Source organism: Rhineura floridana, chromosome 12 (assembly GCF_030035675.1).
Source record: "Rhineura floridana isolate rRhiFlo1 chromosome 12, rRhiFlo1.hap2, whole genome shotgun sequence".
Lineage (NCBI taxonomy): Eukaryota > Metazoa > Chordata > Lepidosauria > Squamata > Rhineuridae > Rhineura > Rhineura floridana.
In genome coordinates, this window is record NC_084491.1 from 4,050,636 (window position 1) to 4,073,045 (window position 22,410).

Sequence of the window (22,410 nt, forward strand, 5' to 3'; positions counted from 1 at the left end):
TAAAAACTAGAGAGGCAATGCCCCTATGGAATCCAATCCAATATTTCCAGGAGAATGAATTAAGATGTTTCTCCATTTACAATTGTCATAATTACTTGGTGTCATTATTTGAAAACTCTGCTCTGGTACCAAAGAGAGGAGAGAAAATTAACCGGAAGTTCTCCTGACCAAGCAAGAAATGTGCTTAAATTTCCCAATTTTTTGTAATGTGTTATGTTGGGGTGTATTTTTATTGAGAGAAAAGTACTATGTCCAAGAGCATGAACAACTCTGTGTTGTGGTCTGGAGACTTTGGTAATTCTTGCACAAGAGAATTCCAGAATATGTTCATCATGCCATGTGGATGTGGATACGCAAGGATCCATAGGAGAAGGGGGAGTGTTTTCCACAGATCTGAATTATCACAAACTTCACAAACTTATCTTACACATAAATCAGAGTTGGATTGTATAAACTTAATTTTTTTTAAAAAAAAACTCAACTAAAAATGAAGACTTCTTCTTCTTGGGAGTATTTTCGACAGAGCTTGCTGACTGATTATACTAAAAAAACTTTGCACAACTTGGTGTGAAGGTATCTCAAATTCAGCACCAAAGAAAAACTGACTTCTGCATCTGGGAAAAATTGTGCAAATTTGCTTATATTTTCCTATTTGTAATATGGTATGCTGGGATGTATTTTTATAGAGGGACAAGTACAATGCTCAGTATCAGTGCTGTGTCCCTTTCTGGAATTTCACACACGTTTTCAAGCTTAACTTCACAGCCAAAAGGATTGCAAGACACTTGCATTTAAAAAACCCAGGAAGCTGAAAACCTAAAGAAGCTGACTTCTGAACTCACTGTTGCATTCCATGCATGTGACCTGATATGTCAGGATACAGGAACTCCCCTTTGTGATCCATCACTTGGTTGAGCGGAGGGAATACATAAGTAAAAGGTCTTACTTGCTTTCACATATGAGACTGAAACAGTCTTGGAGCTTTGGGTGGAGAACCTGTCGCTTCAGATGGCATACACTGGTAGGGCAGTAGCCTGAGACCCTCAGCTGTTCTTCCTTAAAGCTCAGAACCATTCTCCTCAGTTGGAGAGCAGAGCCATGGGGGGGGGTTAGTCAATTTTACTCAGAGTAGACCTACTGAAATTAATAAACAGAGCCATTCATTTCAATGGGTCTACTCTGAGTAGGACTAAGTTGAATACAACCCTATATGTGCAAGGGGGCTCTGCCCTATACCGCACCCCTATAAACTAGCCTGCTCTCTTCAGGTGCCCTAGAGGACACTATCCCATTGCCAATGTTTGTCAGGCCCAGGATGTGACTCAGGAACCAGACCAACGGCTGTAGTTAATTCGTGTTTTATTAGGGTAATGTCCAAACAAAGACTGCGTTTTCTCATGAAGCAATACAGGGATACAGGTCCTGCGGCATTGGGAGAAAGTTGACAGAGCAAGGGACTTCTTCCCGCCTGTTCTTTAAGAAGGGGCCAAACGGGCGCACAATCTTTCGCTCCTCCTTAACTGCCCCTCAGGTACTGCCCGCCTTCCCCCCCTTCTCTCCTGTCTTTTCAGCTGTCTGCGTGTGCGCGGTGAGGGGGGAAGTATCACCCCCTCCTCTTCTGAAGTTTCCGATTCCAGGATGGGGGATAGGGGAGGGGCTGGTGGTAAACTGCCTCCCCGCTTTTCGGCTGTGAGCAGCCCTCCCTCTTTCCCCTCTTGCTCTGAGCCTGAAAGAGGGGGAGGCGTGAGAATGTCCAGGGAGGGCTCAGGCTCCCCGTCGCTAAGCGACCTTATCACTGGCAGTTCCTCTGTTTCGTCTTCGCTCCAAAGGGGGGGAAGTTCCTCCCCCTTCCCTCTGCCATCCATCTGAATACTCTTCTCCCAACTCTCCGGGATCCAGCTCCCCGGGATTGGGACCCCAGCTCTGCCTTCCGACACCATCCCCCCTCCCAGGCTGTGCCCCCCTCCCCTTGTCTGGCTTGGGACGGTGGGGAAAACGTTGATGGAAAAGTTTTACCAATTCTGGAGCATGCACATCAGCTGCATCTTCCCATGATCTGTCAGCCACCCCATAGCCTTTCCAGTGAATCAAGTACTGCAGCTTGTGGGGTCTGATCCTGGAATCTAAGATCTCCTCAACTTCAAACTCAAGCTGCTCATTTACCAGGAGTGGAGCTCCGGGAGGTTCCTCCGGCCGTAACTCACTGGGAGGGGCGGCTTTCGTTAAGAGGGATCGATGGAACACAGGATGTATTTTAAACGTGTCAGGCAGCTTCAGTCAGTACGCCACGGGATTGATTTGAGTTTCTATTTCGAAAGGACCCACCCTCTTGTCTTGTAATTTTCTACATTTGCCCGGAATCTGGAGGAAGCGGGTGGACAGCCATACCTGGTCTCCCGGTTGAAGGGGGGGGGCTCCTTCCTGTGAAGGTCAGCAACTTGCTTGTACTCCGTTTTGGCTTCGTTTAACTGCTGTTTCAGTGTCTGTTGCGCCGCTTGCAATTCCTTAAGGAAGTTCTCAGCTGCCGGTACCAGCATTCCTTCTGAGCTGCTTGGAAAGACTTTAGGATGGCATCCATAATTAGCGAAGAACAGGGTTTGTTGAGTGCTGGAGTGCAGAGAATTGTTGTAGGCGAACTCTGCAAAATGCAAATGATACCCAGTCAGTCTGTTGATAGGACACATAACTTCGTAAATATCTTTCCAAAATGGCGTTCAAGCGTTCCGTCTGCCCATCTGTCTGGGGGTGATGGGCGGAGGAGAGTTTTAATTCCGTCTGCAACTGTTTCCACATTGCTCTCCAAAATTTGGCTGTGAACTGAGTTCCTCGGTCTGAGACTACGCTGTTTGGCAATCCATGCAGCCGGTAGACTTCTTTTATGAATAACTTGGCCGTTTCTTTAGCCTCTAAGGCCCCTGCACAAGGAAGAAAGTGTGCCATTTTGGTAAGTAGATCCACCACTACTAAGATGGCTGTCATTCCTTGGGACTTGGGTAGATCAGTTATAAAATCCATGGAGAGGTCCTTCCAGGGTTCGTGTGGGACAGGCAATTGTTGTAACAGTCCTGCTGGTGTCCCTGTTTGTGTTTTTGTCCACAGACAGACAGAGCAGGACTTTACACAACTCTCAATATCCCGACGCATTTTAGGCCACCAGAAGTCCTTGGCCACGTTCTGAATGGTCTTGTAAATCCCAAAGTGTCCCGCTGTGATGGAATCATGACACTGGCGTAGGATTCTGAGCCTTAATTCCCCTTCTGGCACATATCTGGCGGTTTTGAACCATAACAGTCCATTTCTCCAGTGAAAGGTTACTTCTGAGTCTTGACCTTGTCCCGTCTCCTGCTGATATTTTAGCATGTCTGCATCTTCTTGTTGTGCCTTTTTGAGTTCCTCTTCCCATGAAGGCTGGCATACTCCCAACGTTAATTTCTCTGGCGGGATTACGTACTGAGGCTGGTCCTCGGATTCACTTTCTTTGTATTGTGGCTGTCTGGATAAGGCATCCGCTCTCTGGTTTTTGGCTTGGGCATGGTAAGTAATCTGGAAGTTAAACCTAGTGAAGAACTGGGACCATCTTATCTGTCTCTGGTTCAGCTTTCTGGCGGTTTGGAGGCTTTCAAGATTCTTGTGGTCGGAGCGCACTTCAATTCGATGAGAGGTCCCCTCTAGGTATTGTCTCCAGTTTTCAAAAGAGTCCTTGATGGCCAGCAGCTCCTTCTCCCAAACTGTGTAGTTCTTCTCTGCAGGCTTTAACTTCCGAGAGAAGTACGCACAGGGGTGCAGCTCCTTCCCTTCTTGGTCTAATTGTAGCAGGACCCCCCCGATGGCAAAATCTGAAGCATCTGCTTCCACTACGAAAGGGCGGTTCGGATCAGCAAAGCGCAGAATGGGCTCAGTAGCAAACCTTCTCTTCAGCTCCTCAAAGGCCTTGGTGGCGTTCTCTGTCCATTGAAACTTCTTCTTCCCCCTTAAACAGTCAGTCAGAGGAGCTGTTAATTTGGAAAACCCTGGAACGAACTTTCTGTAATAATTGGCAAACCCCAAAACCGTTGTACATCCTTTTTGGTGACAGGTTGGCCCCAGTCCAATATGCAGCTCACTTTCCCTGGGTCCATCTCCACGCCTTCCACTGAGATTCGATATCCAAGGAAGTCTAGAGACTTGAGTCAAATCCACATTTCTCTAATTTAGCATACAGGTGATTTTTTCTCAGTCTCTTCAACACCGTCTTCACATGCTGGTCGTGGTCTTCCTGGTTCCTTGAGAACACCAGGATATCATCTAAGTAACAGATTACATACGTGTCCAACAAGTCTCTAAACACGTCATTCATGAATTTTTGAAAAATTCCTGGGCTTCCACAAAGCCCAAACGGCATGACCAGGTATTCAGACTGTCCGTAAGCGGTCAAGAATCCTGTTTTTCATTCATCTCCCTCCTTCATTCTGATCAGATTGTACGCTCCTCTCAAATCCAACTTCGTGAAGATTTTTGCAGAGCGCAGTCGGTCCAGCAACTCTGAGATCAGGGGCAGCGGGTAGCTGTTGGGGATGGTGATCTGGTTCAATGCGCGATAGTCGTTACAGGGTCTGAGTCCCCCCCCCTTCTTTTTCACAAACAATAGTGGCGCTCCAGCAGGGGATTGTGAGGGGCGTATGAATCCTCGCCTCAGGTTTTTATCCAGGAATTCCTTCAGGGCCTCCCTCTCATTCTCTGTGAGAGAGTAGATTCTCCCTGATGGGATGCTGGCTCCTGGCACTAGGTCAATCGCACAGTCGTAAGGGCGGTGTGGGGGGGTAAAGTCTCTGCCTCTTTTTCATCAAACACATCTTTGAATTCTTCATACTTTGGCGGCAGGGTCACTTGCTCGATCTCTTGCACTGCCCCCGCTAAGGTGTTCTTGATTCCTTCAGGTTGACAGTTCTCCTGGCAAATCTGTGAGGTGAACCACACCACCGCCTCCTTCCAACTTATTTTGGGTTCATGCTTTGCTAGCCAGGGCGTTCCCAGAATCACCTCAAAGTTCGAGAGATCTGACACGTATAGCGAAATGAACTCTTCGTGCCCAGGGATTTGAAGTTTCACTTCCTCCGTGGCTTGTGTCACCCCTCCTGACTTCAGGGGTCTCCCATCGATAGTCTCCACAGCTAGGGGAGCGTCCAGTTTCCACCGGGAAATTCCATGATGCTTGACTAACTTTGCATCAATAAAATTTGTGGAGGCTCCACTGTCAATTAAGGCAGTGGAATTAAACACCACTCCTCTGGAAGTTGTAATCTGAATAGGCAAGACCAACAACCCCTTTGAGGGAGGTTGGATCGTTGGGGGGCCTTTATACAACGCTGCCCCCAGTCCACCGGCCTGCACATGGACTGGGTGTTCTAGTTTCCCGACGGCTCGGCTTTCCCCCCTTTCAGTCCACAGTCTCTGGCCACATGGCCCGGCTTTGAACAATAAAAGCATAAACGTTCCCGGCGTCGTCTTTCCTTTTCTTCTTCCGACAGTCTTGGCCTAGCCCCTCCCTGTCCCTCAGTTGCATTACCTGCCATCCCTGCAGTGGGAAGGGTCTTGTTGCGGGATGCTGAGGCTGAGTATCTTGGGACCTCCTGCTTCCTTTCCAGGCGCCTTCCTTCCATCCGGTGATCTATCTGTAGGCATAGCCGGATGAGCGCTGGTAGGTCAGCGGGGGGGGGGGGGAGGTCCTGGCCAACTCATTCAGGATTTCAGCATTTAATCCACTCCGGTACATAAACATCAGGGCGGCGTCATTGTAACCAGTTTCCTGGGACAGAATTTTAAAAGCGTTAGTGTACTCGGAAACAGTCCCTTTAGCTTGCTTCAGAGCGCCTAGTTGCCGCGCTACTGTTTCAGCCCTTTGCGGGTCTTGAAACATCTCGGTCATCTCCTGTATAAATCCTCTGTACCTTCCTAAGACAGTATCCTTTCTCACGAGATACGGAGTCACCCATTTTGCAGCTTCTCCCTCCAGGAGGCTAATCATGAAAGCTACTTTAGCCCCATCGTCTGGAAATTCCGTGTGCCTGACATCCAGATATAACTCACATTGAGCCACGAAGGTTGCCAACTGATCACTTTGTCCCGCGTATTTTGGGGGCAATCCAATGGGAACCTTTACTACGACAGCTGGAGGGGCTGTTCGCATCTGGTCTATCGTGGCCTTCAAGGTTTGATTATCCGTCTTCAGCGCCTTGACTGCTGCTAGCAGGGCTTGAACATCCGGCTGCAAATCAGCTACCTTAGTCCTCAAGAGTTCCACTTCTTCCGTCTCAGAAGTGGGGTTCGTCCCCCCCGCTGCTCCCTTTGACATCTTGTCCCAGTCAAGTGACGAGAGCATTGAGGGTGATTTAGGTGGCTCTGTCAAGCTGTCAGGCCCAGGATGTGACTCAGGAACCAGACCAACGGCTGTAGTTAATTCGTGTTTTATTAGGGTAATGTCCAAACAAAGACTGCGTTTTCTCATGAAGCAATACAGGGATACAGGTCCTGCGGCATTGGGAGAAAGTTGACAGAGCAAGGGACTTCTTCCCGCCTGTTCTTTAAGAAGGGGCCAAACGGGCGCACAATCTTTCGCTCCTCCTTAACTGCCCCTCAGGTACTGCCTGCCTTCCCCCCCTTCTCTCCTGTCTTTTCAGCTGTCTGCGTGTGCGCAGTGAGGGGGGAAGCATCACCCCCTCCTCTTCTGAAGTTTCCGATTCCAGGATGGGGGATAGGGGAGGGGCTGATGGTAAACTGCCTCCCCGCTTTTCGGCTGTGAGCAGCCCTCCCTCTTTCCCCTCTTGCTCTGAGCCTGAAAGAGGGGGAGGCGTGAGAATGTCCAGGGAGGGCTCAGGCTCCCCGTCGCTAAGCGACCTTATCACTGGCAGTTCCTCTGTTTTGTCTTCGCTCCAAAGGGGGGAAGTTCCTCCCCCTTCCCTCTGCCATCCATCCGAATACTCTTCTCCCAACTCTCCGGGATCCAGCTCCCCGGGATTGGGACCCCAGCTCTGCCTTCCGACAATGTTGAAGTAAGATTCAGCTGCCATTCTGGTCAGCTTTTGTACATGGAGCAAACTCTTGTCTTTTGCTGTAGGAAGCAAAATGTCTTTTGCCAGCTCTGACTCTAACTGACAAACACTTGGGTGCTTGGCTGATTTGTTATTATTCAATACACTCTAACTGTAAGTTTAACTTGAACGCACGAGACTTCCTGCATGTTTGCCCCATTGTCCCAACTGATGATGAGTCCTTCCGCATGATGCACCCTCTATGCACAATGCTCCTGGCCACCGGCTTGAACGTATTGGAGTATCACGACTGTGAAATAAACCCCATGTGAAGACATGGAGATATCTCTGCTATCTTAAACCAGCCTCTATTTGCAAAGATCCCTCAGGAACCTTTCGCAGGAATCATTTTGTTGAGGCACAGGATATCATTAGGAGCACAATACTGTGGTTCGAACAATGGATGGCAAGTAAGCAACTTGGGGCGTTTGCAGCAGGAGGATGCAAGACTTGTACTCACCTGGGTCTAGAGCAATGCATTCACACTTATACATAGTCACGTAGTCTGGTCTGAAGTCTACATTAATGGGGTAGTACTTGAAGGCTCCGATCATCTTCTTGATGGCATCGTAGATGAAGATAAAGCTAATAAGAGTAGAGAAACCCTCCTCAGTGAAGCGCGTGATGTATTTTATAACGAAGCTAGCATCTGTAGCCACCAGGATAAGGCACTGGAGTGAAGAATGCAAGCCAATCCAGAGACGAAACTCCATGTAGTCAATGCCATTGCCTCTGAAATTGGTAACAGATCAAAGTAATGCTTTTTCTTTTTCCTTTTAAATGCATTTGATCCTTATAAGAAAATGCAAGAAGAACATGTCAATAATGCTGCCACAGCTGATCTCTACTATTTTTATTTAACGGATTAGAGTTATACTGCTATTCCGCTAGCACAGCAGACTTCCACTTGTGCAACAGAACTTTTTGCTCCTCTCCCCTGCAGCCCCTCCCCACACACCCACAAAATTTACCCAGAGGGTTGGAGCAGATTTTGAGCGTGCAGGGAAAGAAGAGAGGAAGGGGAAGTCCCAACGTGCAGCATTGTTTACAACCCTTAATTTATTTATAATTTTTGTAGAGTGCTTTTCACCAGAGATGTAGCACCAAAGAAGTTTTCAACACACAACAAAACAAAACACAGCACATAAAACAAAAAGACAGTTAAAACACAAATTAGCAGCAGCAATGCATAATATAGCAATCCTAAACTCCACAGCAGATTCAGCTAAGGGCAATAATATGAAGCAAACTTATTTCTGCAGTTAATTGTGCAATAATTATTTCACTTACTTGCTGAAATCATAGAGCAGCTTTTCAAAAATCAAGATGGGTCCTGTACTGCTCAGGATAATGAGGGGCTGCCCAGCAAAGAAGCAGAACACAGAGCCCGCCATTGCTGTTCCAAGGAAGCTCTCCATGACCCCCTGGTGGGAGGAACACAACCTCACATCAGCAGGTGTCCTTTTAAGTGCTGTCAAAAATGACATCAATTTGGTGCAAAACAACTACAATGCAATCATTGCTATGCAATCAAGAGTGTGAGGGAATTGCGGCAGATACCAGGGTATAACTCTGGGACCACCTGGGTCTGTCTGAGGGCCCCCATGGCACTGTTCCACTTGCCCGCATTTGGAGACAAACACAGACATATGTATCGATACCCACACGCACCCACATATAGACACCTTCAGTCCCACAAAGTGTATCCTCACCTATTCTTAAAGAGAACTTGTTTCTCCTGCTTAGGTAGACTATGAACCTTTAAAAAGTGGCTATGTTGGGGAGGTTACAGCTGGTACAGCACAGTGGGGAGGCAAAGGTAAACCCCCTCTGAATGCTGCTTACCATGAAAACCCTATTCATAGGGTAGCCATAAGTCTTAATTGGCTTGAAGGCAGCCCATTTCATTTTTCATGTTAGGGTTGGGTGGGTTTGTCCATAATTTTCCAGTAAGGAGCCATCACTACCACATTATGAACGACAGGCACCCATGACAAATTTTTGAGCCAACGGGCTGAACCTTCAATGTGCTCAGTCCAAATACAGCTTTCCTCACCAGGTTTGAGCCCTGAAAAAGATGTCCTGAATGGGTGCAGCGGAAGCTGGCTGTGCATGGTGCTGATTGGTTGGCACTTGTGATATCACCAAGAAACTGCCTCCTTCCCCTTCCCCTGTGAAGCTGGGCATTGGGTGACGGAGCTGGGCTCACATGGTAGCTTTGAGCCCTCCTTTAAATCACACTTGTCTCCACCTTCGCTGAAGGCTAAAGTAGGATAGATGTTGGATATGATTTTTAGATTGGGACATTTCAGAGAATTTAACTGCAGCAGAACCTCAAGTTGGTACATAGTATAGTATAGCCTTCTGCAGGCCCACCACAACCCACATACCCCTAACCCCTCAACCTTTCATCCACACGGAGCCAAATAAGTCCACTTATAGTGATGCTGCAGCTAGAGATGGAAGAGAATCTTCTTTGCTCTGCATTTTAAAGCAAAGTTACCTAATTCTCCCTCTCAGACTAATAAATGGATCAGAACGTAATTATGCGTCACCTCTCTGAATTTTGCATCACAATTTTTGGCTCACAAAATGTACCAAAATGAGTAACAAATTGTATATTTTAGGGCAAAATACATTTAGAATGTGTACACTGAGAAAGCTCTGTATTTAAATGCAATGTATTTAAGTATTTATTTAAGTATGCATTTAAATACACATTTTTGTACAGACTTTAAAAAATTGCAGATTAATGTGGATACAAGATGAAATGGACTTATGAATAGAGAGAGCCAGTGTGGTGTAGTGGTTAGAGTGTTGGCCTAGACCTGGGAGGCCAGGATTCAAATCTCACCCAGTTTGCTGGGTGACCTTGGGCCAGTCACTGCCTCTCAACCTAACCTCCTCACAGGGTTATTCTGGGGATAAAATGAGGAGGGGAAGAGCCATGTATGCCACCTTGAGCTCCTTGGAGAAAAGGTAGGGTATAAATGCAAAAAAGAGAAGAGGAATATATAGATAAATAAACAAACACATTCAAAACTAGCACAAACTGGAAATTAACTGATCCATCTGTCTCACAGTGGCACCTCCTGTTTCTCAAGCCTCCATTTTGGCCCAAACTTGCCTGGTAGTTTTCTGTTGCATCACCCAGCAACCCACCAAATGTAATGGCATTTGTGATGCAGCCAAGGTAGATGAAGAGGATGGCAGAGATCGACTGGATGTGAAAGCCCCCATAGAAATCACTGGGAAACCAGGGCAGCTTCCTCTTGATATCCAAACAGAGGCCGCCACAAAACCTGGAAAAGGGAGCAGACAAGACTGTGTACACGCCATGCTGTGTCCACAGAAAGAAATGCAACAGACTGCTATTTTTCTTTAATGTTGTATGCAATTGATTATTTTTATTTCTGTGTTTTTGGAATCTAATTTATGTGCTTTGCTGAATAAAACTAAATTAATGGAAATGGCCTGCCTTCAAGTTGATCTCGATTTATGGGCGACCCTACGAATAGGGTTTTCATGGTAAGCGGTATTCAGAGGGGGGTTACCATTGCTTTCCTCTGAGGCTGAGAGGCAGTGACTGGCCCAAGGTCACCCAGTGAGCTTCGTGGCTATGTGGGGATTCGAACTCTGGTCTCCCAGGTCATAGTCCAGCCCCTTAACCACTACACCACACTGGCTCTCAAAACTAAATTATATATATATATATAAGAGAGCCAGTGTGGCGTAGTGGTTAGTGTGTTGGACTACGACCTGGGAGACCAGGGTTCAAATCCATACACAGCCACGAAGCTCACTGGGTGACCTTGGGCCAGTCACTGCCTCTCAGCCTCAGAGGAAAGCAATGGTAAACCCCTCTGAATACCGCTTACCATGAGAACCCTATTCATAGGGTCGCCATAAGTCGGGATTGACTTGAAGGCAGTCCATTTCCATTTTCATATATATAATCTGTTTCCACAAAAGTTGAATTCTGTGACTTGAATATATTATGCAAATCATGTAACTTTGGCTAGATTTCCTGTAATGCACTATGTCTCCTACTTCTGCTGGCCATGGGGAGGGAGGGAGATGGTGCTAGTCAGCAGAACACAACCATCCTCTCTGCCCCACCCTACTGGGCTCCTTTCTGGCTTCTAAGATTGTCCCAAGGCACTGAACATGCCTTTGTTTGCAAGCTTATTTTTTCCTGCTGGGTCCTGTGCTGGGCAGGTTGTCTTTCTGAATTCTTCCCCATGGAAACAGATACAAAATGTCTCCCTTATGTCAGGGAGAAAGCCCAACAGGCTAGGGAATTCCATCGGCTTGGGGATTTCTGAATGTGAGTGGAGCAGTTGGGGAAATTTTAAATATACAAACAATAAGCAAAATATATTCTTTTATAAAGCTATAAAGGTTTATAACAGTTTAATAGTTTAGTTTAACATTTAATACGTTCAGTAGCCAGCCAGAACCCTTCTGCTTCTTGGAGCTGTCTTCCCTGACAGTGCTGGTTTGTTTGGAACGGCTTGTACCCTAAACAAGATAACACTGAATAGAAATGGAACTCTCCAAAATGTAGGAAAAATTGCAGTAGCTAAAATGCTTACCTAAATTGCTTAGCTCATTAGCTGGAGTACTCAGCTCATGGCGAAAATGTACTTTTATGTGAAGTACTGAACATTGCCAAATTCACCAGAACATGATGCAGAAAGTACAGTACCTATGCAATGCCTGTGCAATGTCAAACTGATGTGTAACCTCCTGATTGGTAGATGCTAAAGTCTTTGTCCTGAAATGTATAAAAACCCCAGGCAACCAGTGCCATGTGGCAGTTTTCCATTCACTAAGAGGGAGACTGACCAAGCCTACGCTTGTCATCCAATAAAGGCCTACCTTATTGCTGCAAGCCTGTCTCTTCAATTCCCTCAAGGAACCCCAGTGCAACGAACTACAAAATTCCCTGTCAGAACAGCATCCAAACATATGGTATTTTCTGAAGCCATACAGGGCCAAACTAGACAATTAGCTTTTGAATTTAAACCTGGATTTATCTCCGTCATGTGAAAGGAGAAGGTAGAGGGCAAAGCAGTGAGGAGTGTAGATTGTCTCCTTGGAATCTGTTCCCCAAGGAGATTTTTTTCTCTCCAGATAGGCTCTGATGTTGGAACTGAGCCTGGCTAGAAAATAATAGCTGGAAACCCAGCTTAGGTGACAGACTGAAGAGAGGGCTATGTTTAAAAATTCTTTCCGACATGGTTGTGGCAGATCCGGGTTTAAATACACACTTCTGCTGCCATATATCTAATTTGGACTACAGTTTCAGGAGCTCTGCACCATATGCTTTTTCCAAACAAGTGGATCCATTCTCATTCTTGGGAGAAAAAAATGGAAAATATGTCCAGCTGTATAACTGTAATTAGCACTTCGCCTCAACCCCTAAGATTGTTTCTTCCATATTCCTCACAGTGTGTGCAGATATTTTACTTACCTTCCAGTCCAGACAAGTTCCTCCCCAATCTTATGTACAGCTGGCATCTCTTCATCTTCACTGCCCCCACCACCACCCCCTTCGCTGCCACCTCTTCCTGCTCCTGTGGCTGTGCCATTCATCTGTCCAACTTCACTCAGTGAAAACACAGATTTTCTAGGCAAGGGTGGAAAATTGGAGGGTTAGTAAATTTAGTGCTCAAAGTGAGTGCAACATTGTTTAGCCCAATCTGCAAATATCTGTTCCTTAAGGGCTTCTGTACAGGATCACAGATAGCTGAGTACGTTCAGGACACTTTCAGAGAGCCTTTTTTTTGAGCATTCATCCTGATTTCTTTGCAGGGAGACTAGACAAAGTTGGCTATTGAAATATTCATTCTGATTTGCTTGAGGGGAGGTTAGACGATGTTGCATCAAGCCAAGTGTTATCCCACACTTCCACGGCATTGCATCACTTTCCTTATTGCACAAAGTCCAATCTTTTGGGGAAGTGTCTTTGTTGTGCAAGAACTGCCAATCAACTACAGTTACACAACCCAAAGTTGCTGGTAAGTGACAGAATCCCATCTGAAAATAGTGAAAGTCTGGAAGCATGCACCGAGGTTGTTTATTTACAAGGGTGGAGAATCCTAAGATAACTAAACCATGCAGCCTTGCTTATAAGCAATAATAAATGCAATTACAGCAATCAACACCCATGGATAACCCGTCTTTATTATAGATAGACTAAGATGTAATGAACATATGAGTACATCAGCCTTCCTCATCCTGCTGCCTTCCAGATCTTTTGGACTGCAACTCTCATCAGCCCCAGCCAACACCGGCATAAGATGCTGGGGCTAATGAAAACTATAGTCCAAAAGATCTGGATTGAACCAAATTGGGGAAGGCTGGCATACCTGAAGAGAGAAACCAATTCACATTATAATAAGGCAGCATATGATTCAACAGTCCAAAAGAATTGGTTCAAGACATTTATTTTAATTGTGATCAAAATTGAAATAAATTTTGTATCCAGCATCACTTGTCTAAATGACATATATGCCATGCAATCCTGTTCACTGAGGCCTACTCCCCAGTAAGTGTATTCAGGATTGCAGCCTTCATACGCTAATATGATAATTAACAAACACTTTGACTTCATGGAAAAAAATGATTTGTTTGTATAATGGTTTGTAGATGGTTTGTACAAAAACCATCTAGAGTTCCAATGAAAAGTTATGGTGGATTATCTCTAACTAATATTGGAACCTTTTATTATGTTTTGTTCTGCATTGTAATGGAATTTAAAGTAACTGTAACATTCTTTCTAAGTTTAAACAGCCCTCCTTCACTGCAGCAAACCAGGGTGGCATCAGAGACCTTCTTCCGGCCACCACGCCCAGAATGCTAAGCTGTGGGGAGGTCCTTCTTCAGAGTGAAGCAATGTGCCAGGGGTAGAGGGGAAGCAGCCAGTGTTGCTGCCACTAATGCAGCAGTGGGAAAAAATAAGTGAGGAGGAGGAGCAATGGAGATCCCGGTGGCACTGGGAAGAGAAGGGATGGAGGGGTGAGCCAGCCTGGAGTGGTACTGACTGACATTTACTGGTTATCTATGAACGTTCAGAATGGCTTTCATTTAAAAAATAAAAGAATAATATGAAAAACTACTTTGGTTCACTTTACTGATGAAGATCAGGCCTACCTAAGGTCAGGTGACAACAGAAAAGAGCCTGTTTTTTACCTCTTCTCTGCAGAGGGCACTTTCTTCGGTGGTTCTATCCTAATGTTTGGATCCCACTCTCCAGGTGGGAGGACAATGACTTCATCCAAAAACTCATCTATTCCAGCTATCAGGTCATCTCTGTCTCTAGCTTTGTAGGCAACATCACTGAATAGCTGAAAGTAAACAAGAAGGGAGGGAGGGAAAGGATTATTTGAGTAAGTCGCCATCATAATAACAACAGTTGCATCAGAGCAGTGAAGAAAAACAGAGATCCTAGTAAGTCTTCTACATACTATCCCAGTTTGTTGTCCACTTCTTATATTTAAACCAGTCTCCATTTCAGATTTGTATCACTGAATGCAAGAACTAGGAAACATGCAAAGTGCTGACCTGAGTGACAGGGAGGTGTGACAGAGCATTTTAAGCAAAAACATAGTTTGGTTCAGATCCTTTGCAAAGTTGGCTACCAGTTTGCCATCTTTCTGAACAAGATACAGAATATTATTTATTTGTTTATTTTATTAGATTTATATCCCGCCCTTCCTCCCAGTAGGAGCCCAGGGCGGGAAACAAAAGCACTAAAAACATTCTAAAACATCATAAAAACAGACTTTAAACAATATTACAACAAAACATCCTTAAAAACATATTAAAATAAAATGTCTTTAAGAAAAAAAGTTTTAAAAAACATATTAAACAACAATTCCAACACAGACTCAGACTAGGATAAGGTCTCTACTTCAAAGGCTTGTTCAAAGAAGAAGGTCTTCAGTAGGAGCTGAAAAGATAACAGAGATGACAATATGCCTTTCATAACACTGATGCTATGTCATTGCATGATGGCAACCTGAAGAAAATACTGGAGGCATCTACATAGGCATGCAAAATGCACTTACATCATCTACCATTAGCGTTGCAATGGCTCTACCAATTTCATTGTAGGATTTTGCTTTTCCAGTGGGACCCAGAAGTATAAAGAGGAATCTGGTTAAAAAAAGAAGCAAACTCAAAAATCATGAATGATGATTTGCAAGCCATCTCACTGTGCTGCTCCCAGATCAAAGGTCTGTTACAAGGTGTCAGCCTCCCCCAACATGCCCCCCTTCAGATGTTTAGGACTACAATCCTGATGCTGGCTGGGGCTGATAGGGTGTGGTGTCCAAAATATTGGTGGGAGGGACCAGATTGAGGAAAGCTGCACTAACTATTTCTAACTATTGCTCCCTTCTGAAGTTCTGTCTTAAACTTCTCCTAGGGGAGGTAAAATCCACCTACTCCTTGGGGGTAATATTCCTTTCAACAGCTAACAGGAAAGTCATATTGTTTAGGCAGGTCTGCCCTGCCAAAATGTGACTATTATACAGAATTAAATTCTGCTAATTTCACTAGAATTTACTGTGATATGGGTATAAGAAACATCACCTCACTGTTTTGTGCACACGATAAGCCAGGCTGTATAGCCATGATCACACCATACAGAAATAACTACTACCTGTAGCATGGCATACTGGACTTACTACATCAATTACCAGATATTTAATCTGATAGAGTGAAAGAGTCAAGCGCCTATGGCTTTGGGAACACAAAATAACTCCTGATGGGTAGTTTTTCTGCTAAATGCAAATATCTGGCAGCCTTATTAGAGAAGGTCTGGGTCTGGTCAATGGCCAGATGGTTGACCACCTGAAACCTACTGCTTTGATACTGCTTTGAGCATGATGAGAAAAGAAAGGTAGGACATAAATGTAATAACGTAGGAAATAAAAAACTGAAGCATAGTTAAGAATGCTTTTAAAAATGAGATTCCAGCAAAAGTGTGTACTGTCATGGAATGGTGGTCAGAAGGGTTCCATCTGAAGGCCTTGCACTTAGGCTGTGAACACACTAGTCACCGGATCAAAGTGTTTCCATTCGCCACACCTGCAGTGGGAACGGGTTTATTGGCTGATCAGTTGTGAAATCTCCTAGAAGAGAATTTTTAAAAATGCACTCCAGCGGCTCCCACCAGGTTTTACAGGAAAAAGGGGTGGGGTTTGCCCCAGTTTTCAGAAAAGAGAGGTAAAGACGCAATGGAACTGGCAAAACATTGAGTGTGTTTCTACCCTTAGCCACCCTTTCCCTCTTTAATTTTTTGGGGCGTGGGATGGGGGCACACACATCCTTCCTTTAATCCTCCACCTACCTCGTTGGGACAGGCACTTCTGTCACCCCACCCAGCATGGTTGATTGAATGAGCCGGACAAATGCTACAAATGGCTTGTCCAGGAAATTGACTTCTCCCACGAGTACATTAGAGGCTTCAGCATCTTTGGGGATCTTCTTAATGAATTTATTTTTGAGCTGGGAGAAAAGAAAGCATTTCTCAAAAAGATCAGAGATTCCTTTCTTTTGATCGCATTTTCTGACTTACACAAAAGTGACGGATGGTTCAGCAGCAGAAGCCACTTCTTCCCTGGAACCACCTGCAGCAATGTGTTGCTTGGAATCTGTCTGGACCGCTTGCAACAAAACGTGGCTGCAGTTAGATCTGTGATGGATTCTGTGATAGATCTGCGATAGATTCCTTTCATGAAATGTGCCCTGAGCAGCCCCCACAGCAAAAGCCAGTCCCAAACCAAGTTCTCTGCCAGTCTCTGCAGATTTCATATTTTACACCTCAGCTGTTATCTCAGTTACTACCCATTCCAAACTTTTCATTCCCAAATTGTGCAGTAACAAATGTTATCCTCTCCAAATGCTGAAGTCCCTCAAAAGCATTTCATTGCTTGCATCTCTCATGCTTCAAAAATGGTTTGCACATCCCAAATGTGATCAGTAAATATTGAGAGTCTTTCTATTTATTATTTCCATTTATTTAATTTCAATCTACTTAGTAGCCTTACTTCTTGTAAGCCTAGTTTTTTTTATGTTGTTGAAAGTTGTGGGTTTTTTTCTCAGTTTTGATGCCCAGGAACTTTACAGACTTAATTGACTTTATGGCTGAGGCATTGCTGCAGGTTTAAAAGCAGCCCTGAAGTGAGCCAACATTTTGAAATGATGCTCCTAAATCAGCCTTCCCTGACCTGACTACATCATCCCCAGAGACATATCATGGTTCAGGCAGATGGAAGTTGCAGTCCAAAACATCTGGAGGGCACCAGGATGGGAAAGGCTGCCTTATATCAGTTTGAGTGATCCACTGAGAAGTTCTACTGTGATCTTATGCAGCTGTCTTCAGGGGTGTAGTCATCCAGGGTCTCAGGGGTTTTTAGACCCCCTACTTTTTTAGAATCAGGGTCCCAGCAGCGTCCCTATGTCTCCAGCATCCCACAAGCCAACCAGCATGAAAAGGGAGTGTGTTGGCCACTGGTCTTCTAATATGCTTCCTTGTCCTTTCCTGCTGGTTGCAGCCCAGAGTGAAAGGGGGTGAGTCAGCCACTGAGAAGAGTCCTCCCAGTAGCTAACACACTCCTCTTTCATGCTCATTGCCTCATAAGAACATCTGTTGTGGTGGGTGAAGGCATTAACAAGGATCTCTCATTCTCAACCCAGCAGCAAAATAGGAGAGGAAGGGGAGAGGGCATGGCTGTGACTACCATGAAGGGACCCTGCAATTCTGAATTTGCCACTACACTACTGGCTGTCATTAAATCCAGTGGCACTTTCTGAGGAGAACCCCCGAGGGTACTGTACCCAAATAGTATGAAATTAATCCAGAACACTAGCATTTGACTGTATAAACGGCACTTCCCAGCTAAATCCTCCCCATATGACCAGGGCAGAACATCGCAGTAGAATATTTGTAAAGCACCCTTATAGGAAGCCTTGTCTGGGTCCATCTAGATCAGCAGTGTTTGCACTGACTGACAGCAGCTCTCCAGGATTTTGGACAAGGGTCCTTCCCAGCCGGGAGTGGATGGTGGGGTGGGGTGGGGTGGGACCTGACCTCCCAACATGCACTGCTGCTTGCCAGGAAGGAGAGGAGAAGGGGGTGAGACAGCAGGGGTCAAACACTGGCAGGAGCAAGGGATTGCCTCCACTTGTGTGTTTGCAGCAGGCCAACCTCCCTGTGGCCTCTCCCTCCTCCCCCCAGTAAGCAGTGGTGACTCAGCTGTCAGGAGGTCAGGGGGACACCCATTTCCCCAACATGCTGCCGATGACTGCTCCCCACCCTATCACTGGGGGACCTTCTGCATGTAAATGTTCTACTACCGTGCTTTAGCCCTCTCCCCAAGTGATTCATGTACATTATCTCAGTAACCTTCTACAACAACCCTGTAAGATATCATTATTCCCCAATTACAGATGGGAGAAGTGAGAGATGGCAGTTTAAGCAGGGCTACCAAGGTAAGAAATCTGATTCAGGGTCTTCCAACTCATAGCTCATGCTCTTAACTGCAATGTGATGCCGAGTTTGTCAGCTTGATCACATTGGGAAGGTAACTAATAAATCTTAGAAAGAAACATCAACTGTGGGGTGGTAAGATACAAAGCAGCATGTGGCTTCTTTGAAAAGGAGAAAAGAGTATTTGTTCAGGCGCAGGTTTTGATAAAACACCTTCCTGGAATTCTTTCTTTTATGCAACCATTAAAGCCGCCCTTTGTCTCCTTCTTTAGAGCAAAAGAGGCATGTGTGTGGTGGAAGGTGGAAGCCCCATTTAATAGATCCAGGTCAAGAAGCTTGTTCCCCTGTGGCTGTTTCATTATTATTAGCCTAAAAGGGCTCAATAAACTTCAGGCTGGGGTTTATTATAATCTATATGCTGGCATTAGGAGAGGCATGTGAGTAAGGCAGAAAGCTCCCCCTCCTACCTGCCACCCCCCTTTCTACTAATCTTTTAAATCCATAATGGAAAAAAAGCCAACAAACCTTTTAAGCAGAAAGCAGGCATTAAGAGCAGCCTCTAAGCTTCATGCAAAACTTCATGGAAAAGTCCCTACTAGGCTGATTAAAGCCCAGTGTTGTTTTGGGGATGAAATACTTTGTATGCCTTAGGTTAACCCTCCCCACGCCCACTTTTCAACGAGCAACACTTGGAGAGGAGACATCAGCTTGCATTAAGAATGAACACATGGATAGAGAAAGCTGCCTTGCACTGAATAAGACCATTGGCCTATTTAGCCTATTGTCTGCACTGATTGGCAGTGGGTTTCAGGTAGGAGTTGCCCTCCCAGCCTGGAATCCTTGGAATTTTCTACATGCACAGCAGGTGCTCTGCCACTGACCTACAGTCTTTCCCTTTGGGTCAAATCAAATCTTCACTGTGGAGAACTGCGGAAATGTCCCGAAAGCACTACTTTTAGTTGCCACAACTGCACCACCACCCAGCACCCACTCACTCCAGTGCCTTTGACAGAATTTGGTAGAATTTCTCACCAAAGCTTTTTCATGCTGCACCTGTTGAATTTATGTCTAAACAGTTTGTTTATTTCAAAATATACACCCTGTTCTTCATACCCTGCATTGAATCTGCAGCACTCAGTAGTGGTAACTGTTGGAATAGGCAAACTTGAATGTTCCCTTGTAAAAGGGAAATGTTCCCTTTAAGGGATATTTGGGGAAATATCCCATGTACCTGTTTACCATGATGTAACTTCCTAATGGGTGGGATTAGTTACCTGGCTTCCTCTGTCCTGGGGATTCCTGCATAATCTCCATTACTGAGCTTTTTATCTCCGGGAGAGGCTGCATGGCAGCTGCTCTCCTGAGAGAATCACTATCAAAGACTAAAATGGACTAAGACTTCTATTTTTTCTTTCATCTAAGCTAGAGCCTATGTTTCCTGAACATATGAAAGGTCGTGAGTAAATATTCTTTCTCTTTTACCTAAGAAGGTTGTGTCTGCTGTTATTTTTTGCCTAGGGAAAGGTGGGCTGGTTTATATTCTCACTCTGCTGCTTGCGTTTATATCTCTGCTAAGAAGTAGGACCACAAAACTTAGTTCCTATTTCATTTTATATTTTTAAAATACCAAACAGTAACAAAGCAAAACATTCCCAAGATTTCTTCCCTCCAGAGTTATCAACCCTCTCTGCTTCTTGTGTCAAACTGATTCGTGCAATTGCAGAAAGGCAGTGATGTTACACAACTATCAAGCGAACAAGCCCAAACCCAAAGATCACATTTCTGAGAGAAGTAAACCCAGTGAGTGTCAAAACAAACGTCAAGACAGAGGTGTTGTGTGTCCTGAGTACTTGATGGGGTTGAACTCCCCAGAAGAATCAGGCCCGAAAGCTGGGAGTGCTCCTGGATCAAACCTTGCCACTGGAGTCTCAGGTGTCTTCAGCGGCTTTTTCCAGCTCAAGTCGGTTTGCCAGCTTCAACCCCTTTTGGACAGAGATGCTCTGGTAACTTCCAGATTGGATTATTGCAATGCGCTCTATGTGGGGCTGTCCACAAAGAGGGCTTGAAAACTTCAACTGCACCAAAATAAGCAACCAGATTATTGGCTGGGGTTCCATTTAGACCTCATGTAGCCTGTTTTAAAACAGCTACATTAGTTGCCAGTTCATTTCTGGGTCCAATTCAAAGTGTTTATGTTAGAGTTTGAAGCCCAAAACTCTTTGGCCTTCCTTCCCTACAACACCTCTTGGCTTCTGAGATGGCAGGAGGCCCCTTTTTATAATACTGCCGCCCTCAGAAGTTTGCAGGTGGTGGTGACCCAGGAGAGGGCATTCTCTGTGGCCACCTCTAAATTGTGCAATTTCCCCCCCACAAACACACATGGAGGTGCAACTGGCAGTTTCATTATACAACTTTGAAGTTGAAGATACACCTCTTTACCCTGGACTTTGACGGCTGAGACCTTCTGGTGAAGGGCAGGTAATAAAACCCTCATCCTTGTCTAACAAGCATGAAGGTGGGGGCTGATGCTCTGTCACTGAGCTGCTGCTCCTTCCCTCTTCACTCACCTCCAGTAGCCTTGGCAGCTTCTGGCACAAGCTGCTTCCTTGGGGAGGGACAGTACTCTGGAGACTTACAATTTTTTTTTGCACTGTTATGTTGATTTACAAACATACACACTGATCGTGGGGGAATGGGCAATCCGGGATGGCAATGTTCATTTGCAAATCAGCAACAGCCTCCAAGGAAAACAGCACGTCCTTGAGACTCCTGAGGCCCTCCGACACTGGAGGCATTCAAGAGGCAGGTGGACAGCCATCTGTCGGGAATGCTTTGATTTGGGTTCCTGCATTGAGCAGCGGGTTGGACTTGATGGCCTTATAGGCCCCTTCCAACTCTACTATTCTATGATTCTATGGCCCCTTTTCCTGGTTCCTTTTTGCCTGCCAGCTGCAAATACTCATACCTCTTCATTAGCCAAATTCCCACCACTAACGCTCCCCAAAGCAAATGGGTTGTGCTCAGTTGCTAGTAGTCCCTAAGGCTCACTTAAACAGCCATCTTCTAGCCCAGGGGTGTGCAGACTTCAGGCTTGTTGGATCGGCTTTGTTTTTTGCTAGAACACCAAGATTTACCAAGAACGTCAGGTGCAAAAGGCATACAGATTGCTTCAGACAACCTGTTTATTGAGCATTCACTCTGATTTGTTTGTGTGGAAGTTAGACAATTTATGTTGCAACAACGTTGCACCACCATATATTATTATTTCCCAGTGCATTTTCTCATCACTTTCCTTATTGCAAAAAGTATGATTTTTTTTTAAAAAAGTGGGATTGTTCCAAATCAACTTTAATTGTGTAACCTGAATTTGTCACTGTGTGTTTGAATCCCACTAGAAAACAGAGATAGTCTGGAAGCACCCACAGTTATAATGATAGCACCTCTGAGCACAGTTTGAGCCTAGGAAATTGTTTTCAGGACCAGAACTGAACGGAGCTCACACAATCCCACACAAAAGTCCACTCCTGGTGAGCTGCCTTCATTTTCAGCAATCTAATTTAAGTAGGAAAAGTAGCTTTGCAATTGCTCTTAGAAAACAAATGGGAATCAGAAATGCTTGCTGATCTACTACAAATCACCTGGAGATCTTACCAGCAAATCTCAATCCACATTCTGCCCATCTCTTTCCTAGTAATCGGTGCACATTAGAGATGGAAAGATCTATTAATTTCAGTTCTCTGTTTCTCATTTTTTTCAACATTAAATTCAGTTCTCCACATTTCTGCAGAAATTTGTGAACTTTTTTTTTAAAAAAAATGCTCATGAAAATTCTTCAGCATT

General features: G+C 45.1%; 1 protein-coding gene across 1 annotated transcript in view; it reads right to left on the bottom strand.

Moving 5' to 3' along the window:
• The window catches only part of SLC4A5 (solute carrier family 4 member 5), a 127,164-nt gene that overhangs the window by 26,985 nt on the left and 77,769 nt on the right, over nucleotides 1-22,410 (bottom strand). Inside the window, exons 9-15 of the mRNA XM_061592631.1 lie at nucleotides 16,429-16,586; nucleotides 15,143-15,230; nucleotides 14,265-14,419; nucleotides 12,544-12,699; nucleotides 10,195-10,369; nucleotides 8,358-8,491; nucleotides 7,528-7,799 (exon numbers count right to left, since the gene is read on the bottom strand). Of these exons, the coding sequence (XP_061448615.1) occupies nucleotides 7,528-7,799; nucleotides 8,358-8,491; nucleotides 10,195-10,369; nucleotides 12,544-12,699; nucleotides 14,265-14,419; nucleotides 15,143-15,230; nucleotides 16,429-16,586 (1,138 nt within the window). The remainder of the gene's footprint in view (nucleotides 1-7,527; nucleotides 7,800-8,357; nucleotides 8,492-10,194; nucleotides 10,370-12,543; nucleotides 12,700-14,264; nucleotides 14,420-15,142; nucleotides 15,231-16,428; nucleotides 16,587-22,410) is intronic.